Consider the following 16,386-nt stretch of genomic DNA (forward strand, 5'->3'; position numbering starts at 1 on the left):
CATTCTGTAAATGACAACAAATCATGATGCAGATAAAAAAACAAGTTGTTCAAAGTATGAATTTCAAAGTCTTTTATTACGTAAAATAAGGAGGGATGAGGTAATGGTCACATATACTTCCAAATGTTGCAGGTATGAAACTCCTATCATTTACCGCCTATGGAATTATACTATTTCATAACTGAAAATGCAAATTAGACCTTGAGTTGCATATCATATATTCATTGATGTTCTTTTGTTTCTCAGTTACATATGTCAAATGGTTGAATAGTCCTAATCACAGAATGCATTGGAAGTGCAAAATTTTCCTCATTGATTAGGCAAATAAGAACCGGATTTACCTAACTGTCATTTCATTATGTCAATCAATAAGTTACACACATACTGAAATCATGACCATCTGTAAACCTGTTCTCAACAGTTCCACGGCAAGCTGCTAGGTATCCCAAACCTTAACCAATTTTTCTTGGCATCAAAGCTATCTGATACCAAAAACAACGGTCCAATACCAGATATTCCACTGCAGTACTATAGAAGTCACCAGGGGGGGGGGGGGGCAAAAATCTGATCATTCCCTGTTTTTGTTACAACCCATGAACACCCCAAATATATCCGATCCATCCAACCACTGTTGAGTTATCTTGGTGACACAGACACAGACAAATACAATTACTGCCTGATATATAACCTTCTTGACGATTAAAGTCACACAACCAGTATCAAAGAATATGCAATCATGAACCCAATTGCAACTTGTTTAGCTACTTCGGCTTAAATTTGCTGGGAATATGTCAACAGTTGTATCATAGTACATGTTACATTTAAAACAAGCAATATGTTTTGCAATTGGTTTAATGAGTGCAAATACTGATTTGTATGACTTTTGTATTTAATAGTCTAAACTGGAATACTTACCTCTATACTTTGACTTTTCAGCTGAGCAGGCGAGACTCCTTTGCAGCCCTTCCCGATCCCTGACACAGTTTTCCTGCGTAGCTCAGACGGCTCGCTTACCGTCACATCAGAAAACCCACGATGCTGGAATAAGGCCGCAAATAGCATTCCAATAATACCTGCAATGGGAGTCTTGAACCTTTAAGAATCTTACCTAATAAATTAAAGTACAAAAATACTTAGCACTGACAGGAAGATATGTTGAGAAGAATGCAACAAAAGGTTACACTTTTTATTTGCACTTAAGACAATAAATGATGGAAGAGTCACAAATAGACAACTATGACCATCCTTCATTTATTGGGGACATTGGGATACAAATTGTTTCAAACCTTCAGCTTGATGCTTAAGGTTGTTTGGTTTTGGAAGTCTTTTATTTTGAAGAAGAATATAATAATGTAAGCGAAACAATAGCAACTAACATTACATTGTCATAAATGAAATGATAAATTAAACCTGAGATTTGCTTTTGGCAATAACTTTGGCATCACATTTCTACAATCTATTGTCAGTTAATTTGATGATAATTTAATGGGCAACAAGAGGATGATTAAATGAACATAACTACTCACCAGCACCCAGAATCAGAATGCGTGTTTCTGGCAGCAGTGGGCCGAGCCTCTCATAGCCATGTATGACACACGAGTACGGCTCACACAGCACTGCCTGCTGGAGGGACATGTCATCTGGGATACGAAACACCTGACAAAAAAAAATGGATGGAATCTGATCTTTTCTACAACACAGATGACAGTCATCAAATGTATGAGCTAACCTGATCATGTCTATCCTTGGTCCTCCCAATTCATCAACTGAGTTATCAGAAGTGACATCACGATTCATGACAGTAACAAATTTCTAAAATTAAAAACACAGGGACATCAACAACACCAGCTATTCTCCAGGCAGATTTACCAGTGGCATAAGATAGAATCAAAGCTGGCCAAAGGGAGTCATCAGCTAGTCTCCAAGCAGACCCTACGGTCACTGCCTTAGAGATAGTATCAAAGCTGGCAAAGGAGTAAGTTGTAGCCGGCCAAAGGGAGTCAAACTGACCAAAGGGAATCAAACAGGCACCGGAGCGCTATACAGTCAAACCTGTATTAGCGGCCACCTTTGCATAACGGCCACCTGCCCATAGTGGCCACTTTTTGTCGGTCCCTTGGATTCGTAATGATTAAGAAATAGGCTTAGCGGCCACCTGTCCAACGCGGCCACGGCCACACGATTTCCGGTCCCGCAGGTACAAAAACACTGCCGATAACGGCCACGCGGACCGCTGATCTATGTTTCGGCACGCGATCGGCTATATACAGCTGCCGTATGGTCACCCTACGCCGGATTTAAAACCTCTTTGATTTATTTTCAAAACAAAACTTCGTAAACTGGCGCTACCCATACCCGCCGACAAACGAGGTCATATAAGGTCAATAGACGACACCAATATTACGGAGGTAAATTGCGTTAAAGATACGTTCTAATACACTACCGCTTAGGTTAATTTTCATCACAAAAACTTTCAGAATGAATTGTTACAAAGACAAAATAATATGAACTTCAGGCTATGGTGGATTTTTCTTACATTTATTAAGAGATAAGTCTAAAATGACGAGACTTTTCTTGTGAGTACCACATTAGCATAATGGGCGAACCTGACGTGTGAATGTGGGAGGGAACACACGGACGGCGAAGTATCAAAGGATACAAGACGAAAGATCAAAGAAATATGACGATACCGGTCTCTTCAGACAATATCAACTGTAGAACATTTAAAACTTTTTATAGCTTTTATTTTCTTAATACATATAGTGTAAAAATCATTGCAGTACATGTACAGTACTGTATTATGTGAATAAAGATCAGTGGGTACTAAAACCATGTGTAACTTATTGCTTGTGGTCAATTAATTAGCATATTCTCTATAGGGACCACCTCTCTATAGTGGCCAATTTTGACCAGTCCCTTGAGTGGCCGCTATAGACAGGTTTGACTGTACTCCTTTGCCAGCTTTGATACCGTCTCTAAGGCACCGTAGGGTCTGCTTGGAGTCTAGTCATCTGACTGGAAATCTTCCATAATCAAACTGTGCTTGCTGAGTAGGTGTTAATTGCCCTTCTTTCTGTTTGGTGCGGATCTCCTACAGGGATGTGCATGGGTCACTGAAGTTGTCCCAATAAAGATATAAATTGCTAGTAAAATCATTAGCACCACGGATATTAGTGTATACTGTATTATGTAGCTGTTAATGTGGCCACAGGGAGGGACAGCAACACCATTGTTGAATAGAAATGCTCCTCCTATTTCATTGACAGCAGATCTCCCATAGTCAAACACACTTCTATACCAGCTTTACTCCCCTGGCAGCTTTTGAGGACCTGCTTGGAGATTAAATACCAGCACACAATGGACACCCAGCATCCAACAGGTTTTGTTCTGAACCATTTACTCACCTGGTCAGCAGGCACCATGCAGAACTCTGCCATGGCGCCGTCCCAGAATATCCCGAGGTCGCGGATGTTTTTGGCGCTCTTTCCCGTGATGCAGAAGTGGGGCTGTCCCTGGATACAGAACCTGCAGCCGTTGCAGTTCCCGTTGGGGTTGACGCAGACTCTGTCCCCAACCTTAAGGGAGGAGACCATGGTACCCACGGCGTGAACTGTCCCTGCAAACTCATGGCCTGTCAAGTCCAGGAAAAAAAGATCAATTCAGTTATGAGAGCAATTGACTTTCATATGATATAACGCTAGTTAACCTTTATCTGCGGGGTAACCTATGTCCACTGTATCTTAATTTTAAATTAGGGCATTTGGTGGTTTGAACAATGTGTATTTTCAAAAGGTTGCAGTTTGAAACCACCTGTACCGTTGTCAACTTCATATCCCTTAACAGCCTGTTTATTTAGCAAACAGATATTGGTTATCCTGCGAATAAAGGTCAACTAGCGTAATACAAAAGGCTTCACAAAATGCTCAGATATCACATAAGACCCTCTAAAAGAGGGTACTGTTTCCACAGGTGAAAACCTACCATGCAGAAGGCCTAAATGCAATAATCATAATTGTTTTGTCATTGTTAGGTACAGGTTTCAGGTTACCAGGTCAAGCAGAAAAATCAGTAATCAAGCTAACAGATTGGTAGACAGTCTTAAATTGCTTGATAAGCCTGAAGCTAACAAAAATTACAAAACTGGCCATGGGTAGTATTATTCTATAGTTAAGAAGTTTGGGCCAAATTAAGCTTCTTTGAAGAAAATGGTTCATTGTAGGTATTTAATGCAAAACCTCCTTGGTTATGCTAATACTCAGACAAGAAACTGTTGTCTACAATTGGATACACCTGTGTGTTGGCAACATACTGACACAGGCTCTTAAGTACCATGCATATCAATAATGGCCTGAGGAACCATGCAAAACCACTGAATGTTCATTTAATTCTATCTCAGCCATTGACCAAATGACATCAAATCTAGCACAAGAGGAGATGGCTTTTTTCTCATTCTCATGGCATTTTATATAGGCCTTTTAAATTAAAATAATTTCTATAGAGTTTCTTTTTTTCAATCTTCAGACCAAAAATATGAAAGAGTGCATCAGAGGACCATCTGTAGGTGGCCCTCTGTTGGAAGAAACCATTTCCTATAGACACACATTTCCCTGCTGTAAATCTACAATATATTTTATTTCATTCAGAAGTGGGTGTCCCAAATGCTCGGTACATGTAATTTGACTTGCTAGGTGTGTCTACTGACACAGTCCTGCTTATCTTCTCTGGCAACAAAAGCCCGAATCATCCTTTCAGCCTGGGGGTGTGTCCTGACTCCTGCTGTCAGACATAATGGTGGCAAAGTTATTTTTAAAACTAACATCATAAAACTTCACCAGTGCATGCTAATCATTACCTGGGCAGGCAGGCAACACTGGACCCAGCACCATAGCGATACATGCCCAGGCTTGCGTGCCACCTTCCTCTGCACTCACCTAAAATGACTTTTTCTGCAGCCGGGTGGATTTTCCTTAGCACGAGCAGATCACTGCCACACACACCGACAAACCCAACCTTGACTACCACATCAAACGGGTTGGTGACGGTAGGAACAGGAGCCTCCACCATGGACAGCTGCTCGCTTTTCGCGTCCCACTGTAGAGCTTTCATCATGGTTGGAATCTAGGGAGGGGGGCAGAACATTAGGCAAAATGTCATCACAACTTAAATCAAAAGATCTGAGTTCAGGGATCCAAGAACATTATTGAACCCATTTAATAGTATTGTAATCCAAATAGAAAATACAAACCTTTAGATTAACGTATAACACGACACTGAGAAGCAACGAAATTCCTGACGATGATGAATTAGTAAGTAGACAGACTGAGATGCAAAGACAGTAAAGATTGCATGAGTGCCAGCTTTTATAGAATACAAAAGGCTGGAAAACAGGTTTTTCCACTGCAGTGAGGAAATTGTCTTTGTGTCAAGAAATTGCCCAGAGCCATAATAATTTTGACAGACTACTTGATTGACATAGGTTTAGCAAAAGGTCACAGTACACACACACACTGTCATTTAAGTCAAAACTTGTAGAACTAGAGTTCAATGACCTCATACCTTTGCCAACTGAATTTACAAGTGGCATATTTTAAACGTTTTGCCATTAATTATGCAAATATGGTCCTCATTTGCAGGCATTGTCTCAGTTGTCTGAATATCACATTGTCAAGTTGTTCAAAGTATGAGAGTCTTATCTTACTTTAAGCCAAATTTCAGCTCATTTGATGAAAAAAACTTACTCATTGCCCTTAATGCTTTATGAGAGGTAATGAGATATGACAATATTTTATTTGCATATTCATTAGACAACTGCAATGCTTATTTGCATTTTGTACAGATGTAATAAAAATAATAATAGTAAGGCAAAATTTATTTATTTGGTTAACTGTAATTTTGCTCTACAAGGGGAGTAAAGGTCCTGCTAAATCTTTGCCACTGTATAAAAAAAGGTAACATTATTCATACTACCAAATATACAAAAAGATCCTCATTTACATAAATCTTATCTGTTGAAGATTATATCTCTGCCCAAATTACTACTAAACATTATATTCCACTTAGCAATCGAAGTCCTATCCTGGCAGAATGCTGCATAGAATTTTCCTATCTGAATTATGCAAATGACACTGCATAATGCACTCCCCAGGTGAATGGGCTACCCACCAGTCTGAAGATTGATAAATAAATAAATAAATAAATTGATGTTCACATATACAGGCTTTTCATTGACGTCATATTAATTATAATTTGAATCCTCCGACGACCATATTGGCGGGTAATTGAATTAAGCAGTACCATCTTCGCGAGGTTAACAGACGCACACTGTAATCCAACATGGCGCAGGTGACGTCGAATGAAAAGCCTGTATACCTAAATTCCAAATACCATAGGCACCAAAAGCAAGTAATTTAGCATTAGACTATATTTTTATGACTAACCATTATAAATATTGCAGACCTCTCATCTAGAATGTTACCATGTCACAGTCATATAGACTTACTATCGGATCTAACGTCAATGGGATGCCACAGAATTAAAAGAAAAAAAATGTTAATCATAAAAATATAATAGGTCCTGGCAATTAGCATCTATAAGCTGTTTAAATGCTAATGTTCTAGATGATTCTTCATATGCCACGTCTGCACACCACCACGGTGTAAATAAGAGTGCCCAGCTGAACGAGTGAAAGTACTTCCGGAATCCTTCTGTTTTCGCATTACACAATCAATCAACATGAGGGTAACGTACTTACCTAATGTCATTGGATTATACCACTTCTTCTCTGATACGGATGATCTATTATTAAACAATCGCGATGCAGGATATCAGTACAGTGTGGCCCGGACTCTGGTGCCGGCGTGCCGTTCCAGGATTCATCCATAGACTTCAGACTTAAGTTTTTGTTCAACTTTGAACTGTGCCCTTCGGTCAATGTCCAGTGTGTTGAATACCCAGACCATACCATTGACATTTTAGGGGGTGAAGGGGTATGTAAAGAGAAGGCTTGTAAAAAGGAGAGCGGTCAGTAGAAAACTAGAAATGATGTGACGTCGGTATTAAGAATGCGGTGAAAAAAATCAAATACTGCATTAATGCATTTAACTTTCGCGAACTCAAAACCACCTGGTGAACATTTCCCCCAGTTCTCAGCTTCTGTCACCACGCGCCGCCTACGACACTCCCTTCTCACTACATGCACGTATACATTGTCAAATCATAAAGAAACCTCATAATGTTGCCGTGAAAACACACGAATACTTATCTACTCTAAAAAAAATTAGTGTACCGCTGTTAGTGGATCCAAGGAGGTTCTAAAAAATGGTTTACCAAAATTAATGACGATTCACAGATTTCTGTGCCAAGCTGCATCACTTTTCCAATCGGCATTATCTGTGAAAGCTTGTGGATAGGTTTCTCCGCTATTCCGTCTGGGAACCTTGACTTTGAATCGATGACTAGTACCGAAAATTTCACTTGGCAATGACCAATCTATGTTGAACAAACCCATCCTCTATAATAACACCATAAAGAGACAAGAAGTCACTTTATGTACTTTATTATTATACTCTTATACTTGTATGCCTGTACTTAGCCCGATAGGGCATGAATGTACAATAAACTTATATATTATTAAGCCTTTTTAAATTACTGAAAAAAATTTAAATTTTTGAATTAGTAAGCTGAGATGTTCACCATCACAATACGAGACAGCAAAATGTTTTAAGATCATTTATAGCAGCTAGCTAGTCTAAGACGATTTTACTACAATCATCAGATGCTCCACCATAAGGAACAATCTATACTAACTACAAAAAAACATGTCTGCCATTACACTTACAGTTTCAGAAAAAAACGTCTAGATCTGAAGATAGATTGCATAGATATTCCAAGCATATGATTCCACCTGATTTGTTTGTTTCCTTTGCTTCATGATTACCTGCCTTTCCTTTTATCTTTCTTTGATAACTTAAGTTTCATGTATTTCAAGACTCCTATTTCAAGTATATGTCTTATATATTTGTAAGCTTCTGATGTTTATAAATACTTAATTTTGTAATTTTGATTCATCTTCTTTTATTTAGTTAATTTTATATATTTCTTTCACATATTTCGTTTGTAGATATCAAGACTCAGTTTTTCTCCGTAGGAGTAAGTTTTCGGTGTATTCTGATACTTTGCTATATAATTCTAATTTAATTTTTCAACCTCCTTTCAACCTCCTTGGCTAATTTTGTTTGCTAATATGTACTTGCACCTTATAACCACAATTTTATAAGATGTTTGGAAGGCCCATGCTGTATTGTAGGTCACTGGCTTTTCCTTATGTTTTATTTACTGCTTTCTCTGCATATGATTTCTCTGCACATATGAGAGCGCACAAGCAATTCTCGTCTTTACTAGACCTAAACCAACTTTTATTATCAATGCTGATGGCGACCAAATTTGCGTACCTCTAATTCATCTCTGAAGTACACTACCAAAATGACGTGCGTCACTAGTAATACCATAAATTTCTTTGTCTCTTTTTATCATTTTCATCTTCCTTCCTCCCTCCCTCCCCTTAGTTAGTACACATAGATCTCATCCATAATCAGCAAAATTTCCAATTGATCTTAAAATTCGTTGATGGTACAAGTGTTGCCGTCAAAGTCAAAGGCGTTGATCTTGCCGCAGCGTGCGAAGTGGTTACCGGAGGAGTAGGGCTTGTTCCCGCCCGCCGTCCCACCACACGTCCCCTGGTTCCGGTCACTCTCCCACTGGACAAAACCGCCGGGATAACGGGCAATGGTCATGGCTCTCACCTCAAACCAACCTGAAACAAGAGAGTAATGCAATCATGGGAGAAGTTGAGGGCAACTGATGTATCGCTGATTGGTTGATATGATGAGCAAGGAGCAAGTTTAAAGTCAGAGAGCACACTTAATGAACCATGACTAATCTCTTTAAAATCCTACAGGCGTCTTTTCAACCTTAACGTATTTATTGGCAAATGTCGTTTGTTCAAAACTGATATTGGAAGCATTCAATCGCATACCGTTTTCTGTTCGCGAACAGTCCATATCCACATCTAGCATCCAGTAGTGGTCCCCCCACTGGTTGAGTGGTGTGTAGCCGTACCCCTGGGAGCTGACTGTAGCCGCGCTGTTGGAGTTATTCGTGGTCCAGACCAGAGGACTGCCCTGTATATCAAGGCCCTTCAATCGGAGGGAAAGATTGAAATGAGCTCGAGAAAGGTGGTTAATTAAGGGTTAATGACCCGCCACGGGGTGTATATGGTGTCATAACGCCTGGCCCTTTGCTATAACCACCGAATAAAACCACCGAGTTAGCGAAGCGAATGCAAGATTTGCATCGACACAGGTGCCGGTGTCGATTCATTCTGACCAATCAGAGGAGCGATACACACCGGCCTGGCCGGAATCTATGTGTTACGGTGTCATAACCAACGTGGAACGGGGCCTTCTGATTGGTCCGCGGCGCCTGGCTACATGATAATGGTCGATAGTAGCTGCCTAATGCTGCAGGGGGGGGGGGGGGGGATATCGCTGTGAAAAAATAGAGAGGGAGGATCTTCTGTCAGCACAACACGTTCCTAATGGTACTATAATATGTCCCATAAAAGATAAATTCTATCTATACGTACAAAAAGAAGAAAAAGCAGTATATGTTCAATCAAGGTAAGTTAGAGCTAACAGTAAAACTATCGCCCATGTCACATAGAAGACTTCCTGAACATAGAGGTGCTGGAACGTAGTGCAGTCCCCATCTGGTCAAGACCTCTCGCAGTCAAGAGGCCCGGCGTTTCTGTTGAGTTCAGATGTTCCTGTGTTTATCATTGTCATTAATTCTATTTTTTTGTGTTTTTATTTAATGTACCTGTCCGCACTCGACACCATACCAGTCCAGATAGTTGTCTCCTTCCGTGTTGGAGCTTTTGATTCTGTGCGAGATGGGGATGGCACATTGGCTTGACACTGCATCCCTTGTACATCCTGAAACCAGGCAGGATGGTCAATTTTTTTTCTCAAAAAATCTTGCAAAAGCCCTAATTGTTCTTCAGGGAAATTATGAAATGAATGTAGTTTTGTTTTTCTTGTGTTTTATCAGCATTCGGTACGTCATGTTAGTGGCCAAGAGGTGTCAAAGAGTTAACAGAAAACAACTTTACCCATTGATGACAAAAAGACGGACCCGGCATCTGCTTAAATGTTATGCAGAACAATTCCAGCAAGATTTTCCAAACTACATGGTTTGTGGTTATACCCGTCACATTTGGCGAAAATCCATCGGACGACGATTCTGCGGCACTGATCGCCCGAGCCTCGCTTATAATTATAACTTGATTGCACAATAATTATATGACAGGGACGGTTTTCAGAAACCCTCTGTTGATCTGAAATATGGCCAATCTTCCATCTATACGCCCGTATAGTCCTTATGTAGCAGAAGCCATGGCAGTTCTTGATCTTTAAAGAAACAATGAAAAAATCTACAAGAATAAGAACCTGTCCTCACCTGGTCTATCTCCGTATCCAACGCCACCTCTCAGGAACAGGTCCTGCCCGACTGACGTCTGCTTCTTGATGAAAACAACTGTCCTGTTTGTTCCTGTTGGGCTGATCTGTGAAAAAAAAAACATGTATGGTGTTGGAATGACAACGTCGTCGCACAATATAATAACCACACCGGATATCGGGTTGCATCAATGATTATATGACCACTTCATCCACTATTTTATGGACAATAGTTCAACGGTGGTTGTCATTTGTGTAGTAACATCATCGTGTAGGCTTAGAACGAAGTGACGCGAAAGTTGCAAAGAGGTTCCGTGGAGCTTTCACGTATTTTCATCTGGGTCTTTTTGTACGATACTGTAAATGCATTTAATTCCGCGGTAGCGGGAAAAGGGACTTTTCGTGGTGGTTTTAAGGTAACATCGTAGACTACAGTCTAATACCATAATAGAAAAATGTTCGCGGTGGATTTAATTTCGTGAAGTGGTCACCGCGAAAACCGCGAACATTAATCCACCGCGAACATTTCTGCATTTACAGTATTGTCTCAACCACTGACCGGGCTAGGGTGCGTAGGGTCCACTGGGTCTGTCACCCCTGGGTTGGTTCCGTTACCCCTGCATACTTTAGAGCCTGCGTGGATGGCGATCATTGGGACCTCGTCATCACCTGAAAAAAATCAGTTATTTTCATCAAATAGTTATAATCAGAATAGTTCATGGAGACATGGGGTCTCCAACGTATAATCTGCTGATATAATCTATAAAGATTATGATGATATGAGGACATCGTTACATCTTTCATTCATCTCGTATTCACCTGCGATGTAAATGTGAGTCCTGCCGTCCCCGCCCACAGTAATGGTCTTTCCCGTACAGCCTCCGTTAGAAAGATCACCGGATATGACGTCACAGTAGTCGCCAGAGGAGAGACCAGTCTGCAGGGTCGCGTCCAGTGCCCACCAGACTTCGTTGTTGATGGCTATGAAACCTCTGTAGAGACCGGGAGTTTACAAGAATATTCAGCGCACGACACAAATCTGCACTGAAGTCCGAGGCAAACAGAATAGCCAATGATAGCGTGAAACATCATTACACAATCATGTTTTGTTTTGTCTCACAAATTCGTGTTCTGCTCTGTGGTGCCCCAGTCAGCCGGAGTCCGTGCACTGGACTGCACTGAGCTGCACTACCCTTCTTGCTTTCTTCCACATTTTATTGTCCAATTCGGCTCAAAGCCTGGATCACCACTTGCATATATCGCTTGCTAATTTCTGAAGCATTTTCTACCATACGGACTGACGAGAATGGCGTTAAAAGTTACCTGTCTTCTCTGGAGAATGCAATCTGGTTGCTACGGTTGTCCCACCAGTTGGATAAGCCGTACCCGGCTGCCACGTTACGGAACATCACCATGTTGCGATTGGGACGCCAGCGGTGTTCACATATCTACCATTGCCAGAAGAAATGTATAGGTTAGGACATTTGGATTGTTTAACGGTTTTATACCCCCCTCACATTATATACGATCTTCGGACGTACTTCGCGATCGCAGGAAGGTCGGCTTATTTTAAGATCTTAAGATGGTCTTGCGTATTTGTCGCCCAAAATCTGTCCCCCTCACATATAAGCGAGCCTCGTGCGATCGACGGTGAATAAATCTATGATAATGAACCTCGCCGATATCGATTTTGCAGACGACATTGCCCTTTTTGCACAAATCCTGTTAGACAAAGTAGAAGTGGCATGTCAGGCCATCGGCTTATATTTGAACCCGTCAAAAACAAAATACATGCATATAAACCCATCATCTTCCCAGCAACTAACTACTTCCGACGGTTCTGAAATCGAGCGTGTAGTAGACTTTAAGTACTTAGGTGGCTATACCAATTCTGAGAAGGATGTGGAATGTAGGATTGCTCAAGCCTGGAGTTCTCTCCATTCCTTACAAAAGATATGGAAAGCACCCATCAGTAAGCACACAAAAACCAAAGTGTTTAAAGCATGTACTGAGTCCATTCTACTGTATAGTTGTGAGTCATGGACTATGACAGCAGCACAGAGCAAAAAATTGGATGGTACTTATACGAAAATGTTGAGAAAGGTGTATAATGTTTCATGGAGAGACTGTTTAACCAACAAGCAACTATACGGCCCACTCCCAGCCATTTCATCTGTGGTGAGGCAGCGCCGACTCGCCCTGGCAGGGCACGTGGTTCGTGGGAACGAGCCTGCAGGGAGACTAATGGACTGGCTACCAGAAGGAAGGCGCAGAGTTGGCCGACCGTACATTACCTTAAAGACAATGATAGAAAGAGACATTGGACTGTCAGGGTCAAGTTTAGTGTCAGCCATGAAGGACAGATCATTCTGGAAATCTTGTGCTTCGGACTGTACCTCACCGGTGTAAAACCGGATGAATTATGTATGTATGTATGTATGTATGAACCTCCCATGAACTCTTGCACGCGGACAAGGGAACACAAAACGTTCCTCCCAAAAAGCAAGAGATCAATAAATGTTGCTTATTTTGTTGTCGGAATCTTTTAAACCAATGAGTGGAATGCGCGGGCATGATAGAAATGACACAAGAAAGGAAAGTGTGTCACAAAGCCAGCCTACATACTATCACAGGGGCCACAATGTTAGAATTACCCTCACATTCCCAGAAATTCAATATTTGTAAACAATCGGAAGTCGGGTGAACGTCGCCCGAACGTCGCCCGACTAACGGGCGTTCGCCATCCGATTTGCGCTCGATGATTACTAACTATGTTTGTGCTCGCCTATCGGTCTTCAATCGTTGGATTGACGCAAGACTATTGACCGATACCCTTGCGAGGTACGCACGATTTGCACGCACGATCTGCGACTCGGTAACGAGCTCTGCGATCTCCTGCGACTTGTCGCTTATGTTAAGAACATGTTTCGCTGCACCGCGACCGTCGTAAGACTCCTGAAAATTGCCGGCGATCCCTAAAAATCGCAAGATGATCGTGAGAACACCGGACGTCTTACTCACGAAAATGTCATCTAGAGCTCGTAAACTAGTCTTCCGATCGACTCGCGCCTAATGTGAGGGGGGTATTAGGAACACTGAGGTTGCCTGGACATGTCGAACATTGTTTGCGATCTCCAGGTTTATATACCAACAAACATGAAATGAACACCCTCACACCCGTATTCCAACACCGTACCATTGCCAGTGGATAACTTCTTTACTTGTCCCTACGGCCTTGAAAAGGCGAGGGAACTATTATATTTACTTGTCCTTTGTATGCGGACTGTTGAAATAAGTTACTAACAATGCCAAATTATCCCTCCCTCCTTTCGTGTATTCAAAAATAAACATTCACCCATCCGTTGCTACAGCTGCCCTTGTTGTTGATTGACACCCCCATAGTGTTGCCGCTACCGTCGGCTGGCGGCCCGATCCAGTCGTTCTTGTCCCTCCAGTCTTCCCACCACTGGTCCCAGTAGTAGCTACTCATCATCCTAACAAAGGCGTACGGGAACGCCAGCATGAAAGCATTGGCCATCTGAGGAGAAAAAGAAATGATTGCTGAATTCCTGAAAATCATTGCCCTCTCAGTGGTTTAGAGAACACACATGATGAAGACATTGTTACATCTTTGATTAATTTTTTGAATGAAATTTCAGAAGGAGACGTTTCACATAGTTAGGTCACGCATAGCAATTGTAACTTCTGGTTTGTGACAGTGTCAAGTTCTAATCTCCAAGCAGATCCACGATGGCATAAGATAGTACCAAGGAGTGTAGTCAGCCAAGAGGTAGCCAATTACACTCCACTCATTCCAGTGGCAGTTGTTGATAGTGTGACATGTTACCGTGGGATCTGCTTGGAGATAAACCAGCCCACGGATGAACATGGCTAGCATATTGGACCGTCATCATAACTGCAAAAATTCAAACAGATCAAAACTCAAAGAATTAGTAGCCTCTTCCATTGAGGGATCAGAGAGGCTTGTGATGATATGCCTATATGCATTCACTACGTTGTGTGTTCAAGATTTTATAATTATGATTGATGACCCATGACCTGTTGGTGATCCTACTTGTTTGACCTTTGCAGTGACATGATCTGCCTCATAACGACGGACGCGCAAGAACATAACAAGCACGCCGAAGTTAAAATGTCTCATAATTTAACGTTACATAATGTAGACTATGTCAAGAATATCATATAGCCTTGACTAGGGCTGGGTACCCGGGTACAGAAAATTCATGTCCGGTCCAGGTCCGGACCTGATTCAGTATGACTCATACCAATGGTCCATTTTCACTACAAAGAAATCTGTTTGGTGGAGTATTAGACTTACACTGGCGTTTTAAAATCCTACAACGCTAACTGCACCTGTACGATTGACTGAAAAACTTGGAAGAAATTACTATAAACTCTACTCTACTTTACTCTTGTCATTTTCTTCCAACTGCAAGCGCCAAAACGTGTGAATGCATGATCAAATAATATGTTAATTTTCTAATCGGTCCAACATCCGGTCAACCTAATTTTTTCAGATCCGTTTTTTCTGGACCGGTCCAATAGGAAAAAAAACGGTTTTGTACCGGTACGCTGTACCGATACCCAGCCCTAGCCTCTACCAATCTCACTCATTATTCCACTCTCACCTACATACCATCCTAGCGTTCTTGACTTCACCAACCATATCATTTCCTTACTGTTAGACTGGGAAGAACCTTAAGCTTTGACCTCCAAGTCAACCTTCCTATCCTTCCAGTTCCCGATTACAGCATCTTCTGCCACTCCATTATACTATAGTCACATAACTATGGACACAGACAATATACAGACACGACAAAAACAAAGCCTCCGTACATGAAATGATAATTTGCCCCACCTTATACAGCTTGCTGTCTCTAAAGGTGAGGATGGCCTGTCCGCCTGCCCCGTGGCCCCTTTGGGTGTCGTGGGTGTCCACGAACACCAACGCGTTGTTGTCCCACTGCATACCCCAGGTCTCGCCGATGAACTGCAGATAAGCCAGCTTCTGTCCGTACTGCTTTCTAAAGAGGGTTCCGAGCTGCATGCCGTACCTGTAGTATCACATCACCATGTCCCATGAAAGGGTTTGCATTAAGTTAATCACACTACTAGACGCAAAGCATTGCTATGCATACCTAAATCAGCTTTTAGGTTACGTCTAAATGTAGTGACATTTGATAACCAGTTAGTAGCTTATAACTATTACATTTCATTCTTGTACTTTTTCTTCTACGTATTCACAAACAATTTTGTCTAGCTGAAAAGTTTCTATTTTCTAATTTCCTAAATTTCTCCATGAAAAGTTTTCTTCACTTAAGTTGATCGAAAGTTAGAAAAACAATGAATTTCTGTTCCCACTAAAAGAACATTTCACTCCATCGGGAAACGTGGACTTTCTCGATGGAGTTTCATTTAAAAAAATCTTGTCATGACCATTTTGTGACTTCTGAATCCTACCAGTCTTGTTTTGTCCCATAGAAGCTGAAAAACTATTTCTGATAAGTAAAAGAGCTAAAGATTACCTGAACTCTGTGATCCTCCCTAGATGGGTGTACTCTGATGACGAAATTGCCTCTCCACCCAGGTCGATGACCTCCATGGCGATGAAGGGGCGGGAACCTGACGGGAAGTAAGCGGTGTTGAGGTCGCTGAGCCGGCCGAAGATGGCGGCCAAGTCTCCCGGCAACATGTGTTTGGCGGCATCAACACGGAAGCCGGCAACTCCGATGGAGATAAGGTAGTTCATGTAGTCCACGATCTTCCCACGGACGTAGTCGCTACTGAGCTTCGAATCCAACTTGCTGGCCCAGCGGCAGTTACGTACCTGTGGGAAGGAAGGAAAGAAGAA

General features: G+C 41.6%; 2 protein-coding genes across 3 annotated transcripts in view; both read right to left on the minus strand.

Moving 5' to 3' along the window:
* The window catches only part of LOC118407503 (D-arabinitol dehydrogenase 1-like), a gene marked incomplete in the record, with an annotated part of 6,465 nt that extends 1,047 nt beyond the window's left edge, over positions 1 to 5,418 (minus strand). The window contains 5 exon segments of the mRNA XM_035807984.1: positions 916 to 1,073; positions 1,527 to 1,656; positions 3,405 to 3,631; positions 4,932 to 5,118; positions 5,246 to 5,418. Of these exon segments, the coding sequence (XP_035663877.1) occupies positions 916 to 1,073; positions 1,527 to 1,656; positions 3,405 to 3,631; positions 4,932 to 5,109 (693 nt within the window).
* A 1,619-nt stretch (positions 5,419 to 7,037) lies between these two features.
* Positions 7,038 to 16,386, minus strand: part of LOC118407477 (pancreatic alpha-amylase-like) — a 15,684-nt gene continuing 6,335 nt past the window's right edge. Inside the window, exons 5-14 of one of the 2 annotated variants that reach the window (XM_035807971.1) lie at positions 16,061 to 16,362; positions 15,394 to 15,589; positions 13,870 to 14,052; positions 11,838 to 11,962; positions 11,334 to 11,506; positions 11,074 to 11,147; positions 10,516 to 10,621; positions 9,877 to 9,992; positions 9,035 to 9,194; positions 7,038 to 8,812 (exon numbers count right to left, since the gene is read on the minus strand). In XM_035807971.1, coding sequence (XP_035663864.1) covers positions 8,613 to 8,812; positions 9,035 to 9,194; positions 9,877 to 9,992; positions 10,516 to 10,621; positions 11,074 to 11,147; positions 11,334 to 11,506; positions 11,838 to 11,962; positions 13,870 to 14,052; positions 15,394 to 15,589; positions 16,061 to 16,362 — 1,635 coding nt within the window. In that variant the 3' untranslated portion in view covers positions 7,038 to 8,612. Of the gene's footprint in view, positions 8,813 to 9,034; positions 9,195 to 9,876; positions 9,993 to 10,515; positions 10,622 to 11,073; positions 11,184 to 11,333; positions 11,507 to 11,837; positions 11,963 to 13,869; positions 14,053 to 15,393; positions 15,590 to 16,060; positions 16,363 to 16,386 lie in introns of both variants that reach the window. The other variant, XM_035807963.1, reaches the window with a different exon arrangement.

This window comes from Branchiostoma floridae, chromosome 2 (genome assembly GCF_000003815.2).
Source record: "Branchiostoma floridae strain S238N-H82 chromosome 2, Bfl_VNyyK, whole genome shotgun sequence".
Classification (NCBI taxonomy): Eukaryota; Metazoa; Chordata; class Leptocardii; order Amphioxiformes; family Branchiostomatidae; genus Branchiostoma; species Branchiostoma floridae.